Genomic DNA, 15995 nt, shown 5'->3' with positions numbered 1-15995 from the left:
GAATGTTCTCCTTTCAACCCCTGCTAAGCACGAACCAGTTGGTGAAGGTTGGTGTCTCCACTGATCACAGGGCAGCCCCAGGGTAGCTGAGCAGGGAGTTTGGACTTCTGGGGGTGAAAATCCAGGCTCAGGAGCCCAACCACAGACCTGAGAATCCTCCCTGCAGTGGAGGGTCTTTGATTGCACCCCCAGAATGTGGCAGAACATGAGGAAGCCCAGCTCACCCCCTCCCTGCTCCCCAGGCAGGAGCTGCCCCAAGCTGAGACTTGAAAGTCTCTCCCACGCCAGGGAGGTTCTCCAGCACTTGCTTCTCACCTCTTCAGCCAGAAATCCATCTTCAGCTCAAGGCATCTATTGCAGGGAGAGGTTCAGGCTGGCAAAGTGTCTCAGGTTTGGCAAGCCCCTTCTTCCAGTGAACTCCCTGCTCCCAGGTGAGATCCTGCCCTTTGGGATGCCTGGGACTGCTAAGGGCAAATGGTGAAGTGTGGGTTGGATAAACAGCAGTTAGAGAGGCTGGGAATGGGCTGGAGGGTTATAACCTGTGGCACAAAGTCCAATTGGAGGCCAGGCAGCAGCAGGGAACCCCAGGGATCAATACTGGATACTCTTTAATGTCTTTATGACCTGGCTGATTGGACAAAGGGCATCCTAGGAGAGCTGACAGGGGACACAAAGCCGGGACGAGGGGTTGGCACACTGCAGGGACATCCTGCCTTCACAGAATCATGGAATGTTTTGGGTTCAAGGAGATCTTAGAGCCCATCCAGTTCCCTGCCATGGGCAGGGGCACCTTCCACTAGCCCAGGTTGCTCCAACCTGGCCTTGGACACTTCCAGGGATGGGGCAGCCACAGCTTCTCTGGGCAACCTGTGCCAAGGCCTCCCCACCCTCATAGGGAACAATTCCTTCTTAATATTTAACCTAAATTTTTCCTTTTTCAGTTTAAAACTGCTCCCCCTTGTCTTGTGAAATCCATAGAGACCTCATCAGGTTGCAGAAATGGGCTGACAAAAACCTCGTGAAGTTCAACAGGAGAAGTGCAGAGTCCTGTCCCTGGGGAGGAGCACTCCCAGTATATACCAGTGCCAACCAGCTGGAAAGCAGAAGACCCCAGGGCTCCTGCTGGACACCAGACTGGGCAGCAGCAGCAATGTGCCCTTGCCACCCCAAGCCCAACAGGTTCCTGGGCTGCCTGAGGAGGAGCATTGCCAGCAGATTAAGGGAGGTGACCCTTCCCCTCTGCTCAGCACTGCTGAGGCCCCCTCTGGAGTGCTGGGTCCAGTTCTGGGCTCCCCAGTATGTTGACATACTGGAAAGAGTCCAAAAAAAGGTCGTGGAGATGATGAAGGTGCAAGAGCATCTCTCCAAAAAGGAGGTGCTGACAGAGCTGGGACAATTCAGCCTGGAGAAAGGAAGGCTCAGGGGGATCTTACCAATGTGTGTGGGGAGTAAAGTGGATGGACCCCAACACTGCTCAGTGGCCACTGACAGGACAAGAAGCAACAAGAAATTCCATTTAAACACCAGATAAAACTTTACTGAACACCAAAACAGGCTGCCCAGAGAGGTTGTGGAGTTCCACCTGGACATGGTCCCGGACAGCCACTGAGCAGGGACTGGGCCAGGTCCAGTGAATTCCAGGATGAATTCCAGGGGTGCCTCCAGCCTCAGCTCCCCATTGGCCCGTGTTAACCCAGGCACTGTTGGTCTGGGGCAGGGGGGGAGGGCAAGCAGAGTGTTTTGGGAAGCACAGATCCTTCCATCCAGCCACCCCTGAGCTGCAGGGGCAGCGGCTCCGCAGCGTCCGATAAGCACCCGCCACATAACGGCACGAGAGCTGCCTCTTGGCTTGGTTGTTTTCCAGAGTTGCATAATCTTATGCAAACAGCCAGCCTTTCCCTATAGAGCCTCACAGGGAAAACCCCTTCCTGCAGTCCAGAGAACCCGTTCTCCTCTTTGTGGCCAGGCCACCTGGCACAGTTTCATTTTAATTTGAACAACTCCAGAACGAGCGCTGAGTCAGAGTTCACATACTTGGCTCCACTGTAACCCATTATTCCTGACTTTTTTTTTCATTCCTTCTAATTCCATTCAGCTATTTCACTTTCGTGTCATCCTTTATCATCATCCTGGACTTTCCATTTCGGCTTCTCCAGGCTCCTTTTAAAAGGGAGCAGATTCCAGCTGCTTCAGACGGAGCTGCATCTTCCGGAGCTTCTGGTCCTGCTCTGACATCCCTCACCCCACGGAAAGATGAAGGTCTTTGCAGCTGCTCTGGCTCTTCTCCTCCTTGCAGCCTCCTTCTCCCAGACTTTCTCTGGCCCAGGTGAGTCCTGCTTTTTTGTTTGTGGAGGAAGGACAGATCTGAGCCTTCGCTGTTATTTCGCCTTCGGGCTCCCCTGGCAGATAAATGGGAATTTATCAGCGTTGGTGCCACTCTCTGCTCAGAGATCAGCTGCTTGTAGGAACCCTGGGATTAGAAAATCCATCCATCCATCCATCCATCCATCCATCCATCCATCCATCCATCCATCCGTCCGTCCGTCTGTCTGTCCATCCATCCATCCACACTCTGAGAAACCCCGGAAGGATTTGGGATGGAAGGGGCCTTAAAGATCATCCAGTCCAACCCCCTGCCATGGGCAGGGACACCTTCCCCTATCAAAGGTTGCTCCAAGCCCTGTCCAACCTGGCCTTGGACACTTCCAGGGATGGGGCAGCCACAGCTTCTCTGGGCACCCTGTGCCAGGGCCTCCCCACCCTCACAGGGAATAATTTCTCCCTTGCATCCAACCTAAACTGACCTCCTTCAGTTTAAAACCATCCCCCCTTGTCCTCCAGCAACAAAAAAGTTTGTCCCCATCTTTCTTACAGACCCATCATCCATTCATCCATCCATCCATCCATCCATCCATCCATCCATCCATCCATCCATCCATCCATTTTTCCATCATCCATCCATCTGTCCATCCACCCTGGGCTCAGAGAACTTATTCCTGCTTAGAGTTGAGGGATTTCATCCTCTTCCCTGGGGCTGGGGGAGGTGGGGAAGCAAAGCCCTGAGCACTGGCAGGGTGGGAGTCTCCCACAGTACCTGCTACCGCTCCTGGCATCGGCCCAGGTGATCCCCAACATCCATTTCATTTGAGTTTTTCTCCAATTTCCCTCTCCCTTCCCCACCAGCACAGCTCCCAGTGCTCACACTGTGCCTCTTTTCCAGTTGGACCCGACTTCCCCATCTGCTGTTTCAAGTTCACCCGTCACGAGCTGCCCCGGGACCGTGTCCTGCGTCACTACAGCACCAGCACCAGCTGCCCCCAGCCAGGCATCGTGTGAGTGACCCCGGGGGGGCACAGGGCAGGGACAGGGCAGGGGCAGCCACCCTGGGGGTGACCAGCTCTGCAGGGTGGCTGTGGGGGGGGGGGTGTGAAGAACAAAGCAGGGAGAGGCGAACCCCAAGGGAAAAGGGCCGGCACACGGGATGCTCCTTCAAATCTGGGTTATGTAGATTTTAGTATAATAACTCTTTTAACATTTTAGCTAAGTACCTGTGCATTAGATTCCTGAAGTGGTGTTTAATGTTTCTTGTCAAGAATCCCAGTGGACAAAGGTTGTGGCAAGACTGAGGACATTTTACCTGTATAAAATATTCTTAGAATAAGATACAACAGGCACATTGCTTGATAGAAGAGAGTCAAAACTATCCAGGAGGGCCCAGAATTCTTGAAAATGGTCCAAGCAGGATAGAGGGAGCTGATGAAGACTTTCATGGGAGGAACATATGGGGGTCTTGGGACCACCAACTCAAATCTGGGAGGTGTGCCTGTGGGGCATGGATAATTTTTGGGCTGGGCGTATCCAGCATGAGGGATATTGGTTAGATATTCTAATGAGATGATGCTAGAAGGCTGTAAAACCTGTGTGTGTGGGTGTGCACAGGCCATCTTTGTGCACCTAAGATATCTCATTAAAGAGGTTTTTTTTAACCTTTCTATACTGACATTGTCCAGAAAATGATTTCTTCGGTTTTAGGCCACAGGGACACCCAGGGATGTTCCCACAGGAGTCGAGGAGGCAGTGTGGGAAACGAGGTGGGAGGGGGGAGAATCACAGCCAGCCACTGCTTTCAGCATCAGCTCAGGGCGGGGGGATGAAACCTCTTGCAACTCCCCAAATGTGAGATCCAGGCTCTCCTGGTACAGCAGGTGGCAGCTGAGGTCTGACACATCCCACCCTGTTCCACAGGTTCATCACAACCAGAGGCCGCCAGGTCTGTGCCAATCCCGCTGACAGCTGGGTCCAGAGGTACCTGCAGAGCTTGGAGCAGAACTGAGCCAGGCAAGAGGGCAGGTGGAGCTGCTGTCCTGCACAGATCACCTCATCCCGAGCCCCAACCACGGAGCAGGGACAATGGGAGCTTCAGGAACCCATGGCATCTGCAGGTGTCCCCAAGGGACTGCTGGAAGGACACCCCAGGATACCTCGTGTTGGGGTTGCTGCTGCTCACCCTGAGCTTCATCCTCAACCTCGTCCCTCTGCCCTGACCCTCCACTGGTGGCCTGGGAAGGCCCAGGGGGCTGCATCTTTGTTATGTTATTTGAAATGGTATTATTGGTTGCATTGAAGTTCTAGTACATTATTTATGAAGTTATCATGTGGGGTAAACAGTGGTGTTTTTTTTTTTTTTTTTTTTTTTTTTTTTTTTTTTTTTTTTTTTTTTTTTTTTTTTTTTTCTGTGGGTAATTTATGGGAGGGTGACAGGGAGGATTATTTATAGGATGGCGAGCCAGTGTTGGACAATGAGTGGCCCTGGTTTGCACATGTGAAGTCATGATTCTGGAAAATAAAGAGTTTGGACAAAACCTCTGCTTCTTTCCTTTTTTCTGTGCCTCTCTGTGGTGTCACAGCATCAGGCAGAATGTCTCCCTGAGCCTCACCGTGACATGTGAAGATGGGAAATGGTTTGAGGCAAACCCGTAAAGTTTCCATCCTGCAGACACATGAATATCCTCTGAGACCACATGCACCCCCACTTTCCACATCCCCTCCAGAATTAGATGTGTTTGTACCCACATGTGGGACTTTCACGTACGTGACTCTGCTCTCCACACACCCCAGGCACGTCCCAAACACTCCCAGCCCCACAACCTCCCCCCTCAAACTGCTCCCTGGGTGTGTAGTGGGGTGGTCATGGGACATACCAAGGGTAAAACCCTGCCAGAGTTTTTGGGGGGAAGCAGGGAGAGAGGCTCATATGGGGGAAGCAGAGGGGATGGAGCTGCTGCAGTGCCCTTAGAGCTGGCAGGTGCCAGGGGGGCCCATGAGTTCCTCGTGCCAGGCAATTCCCTGCCCTGCCCTGCAGTGCTGCCGGTGAAGCAGCAGTTTCCCAGCACAGGCACCCACCTACACACTGTCAGAGGCCTCCAGTCTCTGCTCACTGTTCCTCTGACACATCACCCCCTCTCTGCCCAGCCCCTTGGCAGTGGTGCTGAACCTGGAACTGCTGCCTGGAGAGGGGCAGGGAACCCCAGCCTTCATTCTGACCACACCACTGGGGGTTGTTCCTCACTTTCCCACTTGTAAAACAAAGGGAAGGGGTCAGCTGTGCTGCAGGGGTGAAACAACCAGCAGCAAACCTGCTGGAGCTGTTTTCAAGATGCATCTTTCCATGGGACGGTGAATGGGAAGGAGCAGGTCCCAAGGTGGGAAGCTCAGTGCTGGGCACAGCTTGTCCATTGGGATCATTCTGTGCTCCTCTGTACTCTGAGAAAGCCCACAAGGATTTGGGATGGAAGGGACCTTAAAGATTGTCTTTTTCCACTCCTACGCCTTCCACTAGCCCAGGAAGCACCAAGCCCCATCCAACCTGGCCTTGGACACTCCCAGGGATGGGGCAGCCACAGCTCCTCTGGGCAACCTGTGCCGGGGCCTCCCCACCCTCCCAGGGAGGAATTTCTCCCATGCATCCAATCTAAACTGACCTCCTTTAGTTTAAAACCATTCCCCATTGTCCTCCAGCAACAAAAAAGTTTGTCCCCACCTTTCTTACAGACCCCCTTCAAACTCCCCCACAGCTCAGTCCACAACTGTCCTTGGCCTTGCCTTTATCCTGTTTTTCATCCTAAGGCAAAAAAAAAATTGCTTTCTCTCAGTGTTTATCTTTTTTCCCCCCTGCAGCTCTAAATGAGATTTGGCAGCTCTGAGGCTGGGAAAGCACCTCCACGTTTGTCCTGTGATTTCTCTCCAGTCCTGTGTTTCCCAGGCTGGGAAGCTGCTGCAGGCAGGAGGGCTCGTGGGCATGCAAGGAGCAGCATCCCAGTGAAAGGGACCCTGTGTGTTGAGAGGGGATGGAGGATGGATGACCGGGAACCAGGGAATTCTGGGGGTGTCTGGGGTTTATCCCAGGCTGGAGAGGACTCTGTGCTGCAGAGCTGGCTCCTCTCCAGACAGTCCCTGGCCATGTGCCCAGGCACTCGTGGGAATTTCCCTCTCCAACCTTTCTGGTTTCGGTTTCCAAGTGCTGGACTCAGAGGGCTTTTCCTTCAGTGCTTGCTGTGGCAGAGGCACCAGAAGGTCTGGAGACCCTCATGGTGCCATGGGCAGAGCACTGGGTAGCCTGGTTGTCTCTGGTCTGTTTGAGAGCAGGAACCCTGTGGCTCTCCCCTCCCTCCCATCTTCACTTGGAGAAGCCCTGGGAACACATGGGTTGTTTTTTTTTTTCTCTCCTGGAGGAAGAAAGGCTCATGATGGACCTGGAATGCCTGAGGAACAGGCTGATTCACATCCCCTTGGCAGAAGTTTTGCAGGAAGCACGTGAAGGACTGTTTGTACCCCCCAGCAGGTGCAGCAGCTCTGTGGGGACGGGCTCCTCCATGGGCAGGGGGCCTTTGGCTCTGCCCCAGAAATCCTCCCCTGTCTTGGCACCAAGAGTGGGGCTGGCTGGGGTGTTCTCTGGGATTGGCCATGGCTCTGTCCTGGCAAGGAGAGATGGCTGAGAAGGACCTTCCCACCCCGATGATGGGATGAGCCCTGTGGAGGGAGGATGAGAGGGTGTTCCCAGTGTCCTTTGGGGTGCAGGACCCCAGCACGGGTGAGGAAGAGCTCCCAGCTGAGCTCAGTGTGCAGCAGAGCAGCTCCCAGACAGTGCCTGCCCAGGGGCCACCAACCACAGGCTCCACAGTGGCCACCAGGGTCTGTGGTCTGTGGCCCTTCTCCTCCCCACTGGAGCCACCAGCGAGTTGAGGCAGAGCCTGGTCTGACCAGGGACCTTCTCTGGTGTCCCAGCACCTCCCCTGGGCTGGCTGTCCCTGCCCCAGACAGAGATCACACAGAGGACACTCCCCAGCCCTGCTGCATTCCTTCCCCACCACAAGTTTTCCCGATGATGTTTCTCCACCCCCAGGAGAACCACCAGGTCTGCCCTGCCCCTGGCTCTGTCTGGATGAAGGCATCTGTTAATGTTTTGGGGACATGCTGCCATGGCCACCCCTGCCTGGTCCCCCAGTGCTCTGGGAGCTCAGGGCTAGCCCAGGTTCTTCCAAATGAATTATTTTGGTGTTGTGGGCTGATTTCCTCTTGTTTGTCATGGCTCTGTGGTTCTCATGGGGGGTTCTGGCCCCCTCTACCCCCCTCACCCAGCCTGACCTTGTGCCTCAGTTTCCCCCCTGTGATTGAGGGGTAGCTGTGATTAAAAGCTCTCTGTGAAGTGCTCAAATAGCCACGGTGTGAAAACAAACCAACACCAGCACTGGTTGATTGTTTGCATGCTCAGGGAGACCTGGCTGATCCCTTCCCTGCTTCCCTGCACAGCAGCACTGCCAGGCTGTGTCCCAGGGTCCCCTCTGCCACGGAGCTGCTTTGCAGGGATGGAAAATAGAAGCTTGACCCTCTCCCCTCCCTCTGAGCTCCCTGCCCACCCTACAGGCCTTGGGTCCTGCCAGAAATAGAGAGCTGAGCTCCTTGCAACAGGAAATGCTGCTTAATTAACAGGAGAGGTGGTGATGAGCAAGGAGAGATCAGGAGACAACCTGAATATCTGCAAATCACTATGGAACCCACAGGGCTTGGGGTTGTTTGATAGACATTTTATCTCCCACTCATTTGCTTGGCCCTAATTATGGGGGGGTAATTTATTGCTGGTGATGAGGAGGGCTTGAGGAATTGCTCCAGGGTTTGATGGAGTGGAAAAGGATGGAAAATATCCTGGGAGGTGAAGACTTGACCTGCACAAGCAGCCAGGTGGGACACTCTTGACCAGGGGGTGACATGAAAGCTTCTGGGCTTTTGCTTCAGCCAACTCTGATGGAGACAACCCCAAACAGTCCCCGTGGCCCTGCAGAGCCCCAGCACAGGGAGGGGGGAGCAGCAGTTTCGGTCTCTACCCACAAAGTTATCAGTCAGTTTTAAATGGCAACCACAGGCTGATAAAGCGCTTGTGCTGGTTTTCCTTGATGTAAAACGTCTCTTGTGTTTTTTTTTTTTTTTTTTTTTTTTTTTTTTTTTTTTTTTTTTTTTTTTTTTTTTTTTTTTTTTTTTTTTTTTTTTTTTTTTTTATACCAAATTCAGGCTTCCTACCCCCACGAAGCTGCAGAACAAAAGGGAATTGGTGCCTGTCTTGAAATGAAACACTAACGGAGCATCATCCCCGGAGCCGAGCCTGGCTCAGGCTGCATTCCCAGAGGAGCCTGTGCTGGGGGTATGGTCCCGGCTGGAGAGCAGTGGGAAAGCCCCACCAGCTCCCAGCCTCGGCTCCAATATGATGGAAAGGAAAGGGGAAGGGTTGGGGGAAGTTCTGTCTGCACATCAGAGCAGGGGCTGGGAAGGGACAGTGCTGGGATGGTGCTGCTCCAAGAGCAGGAGGACAGGCAGAAGGGAAGGCTTTCAGGGCTAAGGATTCTGAGGCCCTCCCAGCTGGGAAGTTTGGGTTCTTCCCTCGATCTCCCCACGTAGTTGCAGTGGGGTCCTTACTGGCCCCGTTTTCCAAGCAGGAGAGGAACAACCAGAGCTGAGACAGAGAGAAAACGACTTCTTTGGCATTGGCAGGAGACAGAGATTTGAGAACAAGGCTGAACAATGTGGTTCCACAACAAGCATCCTGTAAGTAACCAGGGTACCACTTCCTGCCCTGGGGAGACAGATCTTACTCACAGCACGTACTGAGCCGTGACAAAACTCACCCGACCTGAGAACTCAGCTTGGGTTTAGCTGACAGCACTCAGACGTAATTCCAACAGACCACTGCCCACAGAGAGCTCTGGGGGTGAAATTCCCCTCCCATTCTAGCAGTAGAGGCACAAGGGGGGCTCAGTTTAGCCACAGGTCACCCACCTCCTGGTCTGCAAGGCCAGGATGTCCCCAGCAGCACAGCTGTCCCAAGAGTGGCTGACTTGTCGTGGATAAATGACCCCTTTGCAAGGCAAAAGGAACTTCAGGGCTTCCAAGGTGGCTCAGCAGGTGCTGGTGCTCAGCAGCAGCGTTTCTAGGTGCGTGCCAAGCTCTGCCAGGTGCACTGGCAGGAATTCTGAGCTCCCAGGGCTCACTGCAGCTCCAGGCTGTCCACGTATTCCTTCACCCACTTGGCACCAGGGTTGGCACAGACCTCCCGGTTCTTCTGGGTGATGAACCTGCCAAGGCAGAAAAGGGACCATGAGGGACCTGGATCACCTCTTGGGATCATCTCCCACAAAGGCCCAAGCATCAGGGAGCTGCTAAAACCCAGGGGGCAGGCAGAGATCAAGGTCCCTTGGGAGAACCCCCCCATTCTTGGATGTTCCAATGCAGAAATGAGCCTGGATCCTTCTGTGCACTGGACTCATCACCACTGCAAGGTGCTGCTGGCTCCTCATCTCCTTCCCACACCTTATTCCCAGAACCAGGATGGTCCAAGGAGACCAAGGGACCACTCCTTTCCCAGCTGAGGGTGGTGAGGGCTCACAAGCTGCACGTGGGACCTGGGTGGCTGCCCCATCCCCTTCCTCCAGGTCCCGTTGGATGGGAAACCCAAAGGCTGGCAGAGCCCTCCCTGAGAGTTCAGAGCAGGAGCTGGTACTCACACAACTGCTGGCTGAGGGCACTTGCTGCTGGTGTAGAAATATTCCTTCACATGATTCCGGGGCAGCTTCCGTGGGATGTAGCCAAAGCAGCAGATAGTGGTGTCAGACCCCACTGGAAGAGATCAGGAGATCCAGCCTGAGACCATCACTCAAAAAATGCACATTCCCCAGCTGAGAGCATGGGCAAACCCCTTAATCACCTGGGCAGCCACTTCTCCTGCTGTTTCCCCAGAAAATCAGCAGGAAGTTGCTGTGAACACCAAAGCTTCATTAGTGCCATTGCTGGGACTGTTTCTTAAATGTCTTAATTCCCATAATAAAAATCCCTTTGGTTACCCTGGGATTAATTCTGAAGTCCAGCAAAAAAATCAGGGGAGATGAAAGCTGAAAATTTTGAAACCAGTAAAATTCATTCCTAATGTAAATGGATGATAGAAAGGAAGACCAGTGCCACTGACACAGGAGAAGATATCTACACAGGCTTCCAGCCTTTGCAGTTGAATTTTTTTCCAGTTCTGCTCCAAAATTAAAGACAGTCAGAGCAAAAATCCACCCCAAGAGAGCAGAGGGATGCTATACTCACATGGAGCAAGAGACACCTGAGAAAGGAGGGCAAAGATAAGGATGATGGAGAGGCCGAGGGCGGAGACCTTCATTCTGGACAGAGATGAGCTGCAGGTGCAGAGGCAAGACCAGAGCAGGTTCCTCCTGTGCCTGGTATGAGGTGTTGGCTCAGCTCTTGCTTTTATAGGGACAGTGGCCAGCCCAGTCAGTCAGATATTTAATCAATCACTCGGAATTTCCAAGAGCTGATGTCATGGCACCTTTGCCTGAGAAATGCTGAAAAAAAAAAAAAAAAAGGAAACAGCTGATCTAGAAGATACAAGAATAGCATTGATATGAGGGGAGGTAAGATTGAGAAAATCAGCACCCGCTGACCAAGACAGGATGTGAAATCACCCTTGAGCAGCAGGTTCACACTGTGACCATCCAGCAGGAGAACTGAGCTTAGCAAACTGATCTCAGCATCCTCCCTGGAGCACCTGGAGGACCTCAGCTCATTCTGGCATGCAGGCATGGAGGACAAGGGTGCTGAGACCTTCAAAATGGCCTGTGGACAGTGCAGGTCTGGCCAGGGGATCCCTGCCCTGGTGGTGGGTGGGAGGTGCCCAAGGTGGATGCAGGGGGACAGTGTGGGCAGCATGGGCAGCAGGAACACTCAGTTGTGCTGCCTGTGCAGGCAGCCAGGGTGGCTGGCACCCTGGAGATTGGCTGTGGGTCTGGGCTGGCAGTTTTGGCACCATAAAGATCACAAACCCCTCAATGCTGAGCTTCCAGTGTGGAGCTCAGGGCATCCAACCCCCTCCCAACACCCCCACTGAGGGAAGCGCCTGGGAATCCCAACTCCAAGGGCTGACTCTACAAATTGCATCTCCTCCAGGTGCCAGGGTGGGTTTGGGACAAGGTGGGGTGCAGAGAGCAGAGCAGGAGCTTCCCCTGCTCGGGGAGGGGAGAGGGACCAGCTCTTGTGCCAGAGACATCAGTCCCTTGTGCCCAGTCAGGGGCTCGTGGTGTGTCTGCCAGAGGCCCCTGGCACTGCATTTGCCATGACAAGATGTGTTCCCCTGGTTGCCCCAGGGAGCATTTCCCCTTTTGCCACCCAGTTTGCCAGCTCACTGTGGTTCCCTGGGGTGTTTTCCTGCCCAGTGCCAGCCCAGCTGCTGCTCACGAGGCACCACGAGCTCGTGTTCCCGGGATTTCCTCACTACCCCTGTGGCCCCAGTGCTGTGCCAGGGGCTGCAGGGCTGCTCTGCTCCCACCTTCCTCCCCAAAACACCTCGTGGGTCTGTGTGGGGCACTCAGAGACCTGCCAGTGTCTGGGTGTGTTGGATCTGCCTCCCCACAGTGTCCCCTTCACCGGGGTGTCCCCATGGGGGGCTGCAGGGGGGACTCCAGGGCTGTGCCAGGGACCCTCTGGCAGGAACAAATGTCCATGGCTTTTCTAACTCATCCTCCTGGGGCTGGGACTGGGGCTGGGGATGTCCTGGGGACACTGAGGACTCTGACCCTCATGAGCAGGAGCTGGAGATGAACCACCTGCCTGACACCACAGAGTTGTCACAGACGTGGTGGTGGCACTTGGGACCAGCACAGCAAAGGTGCTCAGGCTTTGCAAGGGACTAAAGCTCAGCTGGAGTTTACCAAGGGATTCTCCCACTGTTGGAGATGGGGAGAGGGGTTATTTAGTGCTACTCCCATCTTGCACATGCTCCAGAGCTGCAATGAGCCTGTTGGCCTGGCTAATTTATTGATGCCCCAGAACCAGGTAGGGGTGCAGAGCAAGGCCACGGGTGTCCCCCTCATCTCCTCTCCATGGCAGCAATTGCATTTGGAGCTGAGCCTTGTCCCTGCTGCCCCAAGGCTCATCCTGGGGCTGGGACTTCTCCTTCCAAGGAGCAGTGCCCGTGGAAAATCAGTTTTTATACGATCCCCACCTGCCCCAGCACGTGGCCCCGCACACTCCTGCGCTCCGACACGCGGCTCCTGGGATGTGTCCCCTCCCGGCTGCATTTGGCGGGTGGCAGTGGCTCCCTTCCCATCCCAGATGGAGATGGTCCTGCCGTGGGACACGGGAATTATTAACCTGTTTGGTGTGCCCACATCTGCCGGCAGGCGGAGGAACTGCTGCTGCCTGTGACATAACATCTGTCAGGGCCCCGTCGAGATCTAAGAAACCACAGAGAGATACAAGCGCTGTCCCGACCGCAGAGCAGCCGGAGCTCAGCTCTGTCACCGCCCGGAAAGGCAACCGAAACCGTGACATCGGATGGTGGCTCTGAAAGCGCCACCGAGGCTGCTCCTCATCCCATCACAGCTCCCTCCTGCCGCTCCCGACATTCCTACCGGGTGGCACAATCCCTGGGTCCCTCACTCGGGGTTGGGGGGGATGGGTTTGCCCCGTGCAGGGGTTTTTTTGGAGGTGCATTCTTCAGCCCTGACCCTCGCAGCGGAGATGCCCGAGCCTTGGAAAGATGCCGGACCTGGCCGTTTTTTTGGGAGCGTCACGGGACAAGGCAAGGCACAGGGGAGGTTTCCTCACTCTGTGAAAACCAGGAGGGATTTTTCTCCCTGTCCTTTTACTTCCCCTCCCAACCACACACGAGCATCCGAGGAGCACCGGGCCCTCTGCCGTCCTGCTCGGGAAGCGTTCCCGGAGCCTTTCCGCTCACCTCCACTTCATCCACCTGCTGAGGAGCCCTGCCCAAGGGATATCCCCACTGGAAAACCCCCCGTGCCCCCCTCTGGGGGTCTCCTCCCTGCACGCAGCCCGGGGGACAGGGACAGGTGATGATTTTACTGTCACCTTGAGCCCGGGGCTCTCCCTTGGGCTCCTTGTCCTGGGCAGGGATCTGGGGCTCTGCACTGCCCTCTTTGCTGCCCATGCTGGTACCAAATCCCTGGGGAGCTGGGGGGCCATTTCCCATCCCTCCCATCCTCCTGTTCATCAGGAAACATCTTTGTTTTCCTTCTGTGGGGTAAAGGAAGGCAGAAGTCCCTGCTCCCTCCAAGGACTCACCGGAAACGAGGATCACCTACTGATCACCTGCTCTTCACAGCTCCTGATGATGCACCAAAAGATGGTCCCAGCCTGCTGCTTTCTTCTGGAAAAACAAGCTGCCAGCACTGTTACTGCAAACCCAGCAGGAATGGGGACTCCAGACACACTGCCAGATCAGTGCCAGGGCTCAGACCTGTTTCCCTCACCCAGGGAAGGCTCTGCTGACAGTCAGTCTGCACCTACACATTGTTCTCCTCCCGAGGTGACTTTGGGGAAGCACTGGGAGTCAGGATTGTTGTGAACGTGGTTCTGGATCACCCGTGCCCAGTGTGTGTGTCACACGAGCCTGGCCACGTAGAGCAGCCCCAAGGGAGTCCATGATCCAGCAGTAGCAGGACTGAACCTCCCCTGGTGAACCCCCAGAGGATGCTACCTCTTTTCTTGAACCATTTGCCACCATTGCCTTCCCCAAACCTGCCTTTGGTGGTGATCAGTCCCAGCACAACCACCTCCTGCTTCCCAGGCCTGCAGAGGTGGGACCAAGTGTCCTTGTCCCTTCAGGGCTTGCTTGGTGCTACCAGCAGATCATCCTGGTGCTGGTAACTCATCCCTGGTGCTGGTAACTCATTCCTGGTGGTGGTCACTCATCTCTGGTGGTGGTAACTCATCCCTGGTGGTGGTCACTCATCGCTGTTGGCCACCACCCATCCCTGGTGGTCTAGTGGTCAGGATTTGGCACTCTCACTGCCACGGCCTGGGTTCGATTCCCAGCCAGGGAAGGGGTCCTTGCATGTCCCAGTCTTTTCTTGGATGTCTGCACAGCCCTGGAGCAGCTCCTGGGGTTCAGTTCAGCACTGGGTTCAGGACCTCCCACACCCAGGACATGGAGCTGGGTCAGGGTGGGATGAATTTTGGGGGTTGGCAGGAGCCTCCTGTCCTTCCAGTGCCATCAGGCTGCACCTCCCAGTAGAAAAATATCCCGGAGGAGGGCAGCCATGAGCCTGTGGTGGGTTGTAGGGGGCAGAGTGGCACTGCCATAGGGAGCAGGGTGACATGGATGTACAGAGCAGGGTGACATGGGTGCAGGGAGCAGCAAAGAGTTCCATGGGTTCAACACATTCATGCTTACGTGGGAATGCCCTGACACCTCCTCTGGGGAGGAGTTTTCCACTGTCCGATGTGACGCTGTGGAAATGAGTCTGGGGATGCTTTGGGGGTCTTTGATGGTTTATGGAGCCCCTTCCAATGCTGTGATGATGTTTGGCCGTGTTTGACCCTCTTTTGGTCCCTGTTTGACCCTCTTCTGGTCCTTGTTTTGTGATGCCGGTGTGGTGTCATCATCATGGGAAGGGAGGGAGTTGGCATGACAACAACAAAAAAATTACCTCATCTCCTCAGGATCTGCTTCTTGTTGGCCTTAGCCCTTATCTCCTTAAAACACTGTGTTTAAGACATTAGTGTCTGGCCACCAGGGACACGATAAATCACAGGGCTGCAGCAGTTTGTCCAAACAAAGGTTGGTCTGTCAAAGCGGGGTGACACAGCTGTGGGAAGCAGGGAAACCGTGGGAAGAGGGTGACAGAGCTGCAGGGAGCAGGTGACACAGCTGGAGAAAGCAGGCTATGGACTGTGGGGAAAAGGGTGACACAACTGTAGGGAGCAGGTGACACATCTATAGGGAAAAGGGTGATGTGGCTGTAAGGAGCGGGGTGACACATCTATAGGGAGTAGGTGACACATCTATAGGGAGCAGGGTGACACAACTATAGGGAGTAGGTGACATATCTATAGGGAGCAGGGTGACACATCTATAGGGAGTAGGTGACATATCTATAGGGAGCAGGGTGACACAACTATAAGGATGAGGGTGACACAGCTGTAGGGAGGAGGGTGACACATTTTTAGGGAACAGGGTGACACATCTGTAGGGAGCAGGGTAGGGGCTGTGGGAGGAAGGGTGACACATCTGTCATGGTAGGGTGATACAGCTGTAGTGAAAGGGGTGACACAGGTGTAAGGAGCAGGGTGACACATCTATAGGGAGAAGGGTGACACATGAGGGTAGGCAGGAGGGTGTCAGGGCTGGGTGGGGTGGACATGCCATTGCAAGATTTCTTCCTGTGATAAGAAGAGGTGCAGAGCCGCTCCCCAAACACCATCTGGTGTCCTGACATCACCTAAAAGCGAAGGATCCCTGGGAGCTCAGGGCCAGGGCCAGGGTGGGAATACAGTGTCTGTGCAGTGTCCCTCGAGGAGGGGTGACAGCTCTGTGCCCCTCTGTCCCTCCTGGCAGTAAAATTCCCGCTGTGAGCAGGACTTGAACCTGCGCAGGGAAACCCTATTGGATTTCAAGTCCAACGCCTTCACCACTCGGCCATCACAGC

At 54.6% G+C, this 15995-nt stretch overlaps 2 protein-coding genes and 2 non-coding genes across 4 annotated transcripts; 2 read left to right on the top strand and 2 right to left on the bottom strand.

The window, feature by feature from the left end:
• Positions 1 to 2136: 2136 nt before the first annotated feature.
• Positions 2137 to 4648, top strand: LOC114063797 (C-C motif chemokine 4-like). The gene is made up of 3 exons (XM_027896324.1): positions 2137 to 2326; positions 3221 to 3332; positions 4246 to 4648. Exons 1-3 carry the CDS (start codon positions 2254 to 2256, stop codon positions 4331 to 4333), a joined length of 273 nt encoding a protein of 90 aa, XP_027752125.1. The 5' UTR covers positions 2137 to 2253; the 3' UTR covers positions 4334 to 4648.
• A 4675-nt stretch (positions 4649 to 9323) lies between these two features.
• LOC114063796 (C-C motif chemokine 5-like) lies at positions 9324 to 10860 on the bottom strand. Its single transcript, XM_027896323.1, has 3 exons — positions 10636 to 10860; positions 10053 to 10164; positions 9324 to 9623 (listed from the first exon to the last, which is right to left on the bottom strand). Exons 1-3 carry the CDS (start codon positions 10706 to 10708, stop codon positions 9536 to 9538), a joined length of 273 nt encoding a protein of 90 aa, XP_027752124.1. The 5' UTR covers positions 10709 to 10860; the 3' UTR covers positions 9324 to 9535.
• A 3458-nt stretch (positions 10861 to 14318) lies between these two features.
• On the top strand, positions 14319 to 14390 carry TRNAE-CUC. The gene has a single exon. It is a non-coding gene; the product is annotated as a tRNA-Glu (tRNA).
• Positions 14391 to 15913: 1523 nt separating this feature from the next.
• On the bottom strand, positions 15914 to 15995 carry TRNAS-UGA. The gene has a single exon. It is a non-coding gene; the product is annotated as a tRNA-Ser (tRNA).

Source organism: Empidonax traillii, unplaced genomic scaffold (genome assembly GCF_003031625.1).
Source record: "Empidonax traillii isolate 1590-97213 ecotype Southwest subspecies unplaced genomic scaffold, ASM303162v1 scaffold492:size733235, whole genome shotgun sequence".
NCBI lineage: Eukaryota > Metazoa > Chordata > Aves > Passeriformes > Tyrannidae > Empidonax > Empidonax traillii.
The sequence above is the reverse complement of the archived record's forward strand: the minus strand, read 5'-3'. Positions and strand labels throughout refer to the sequence as shown.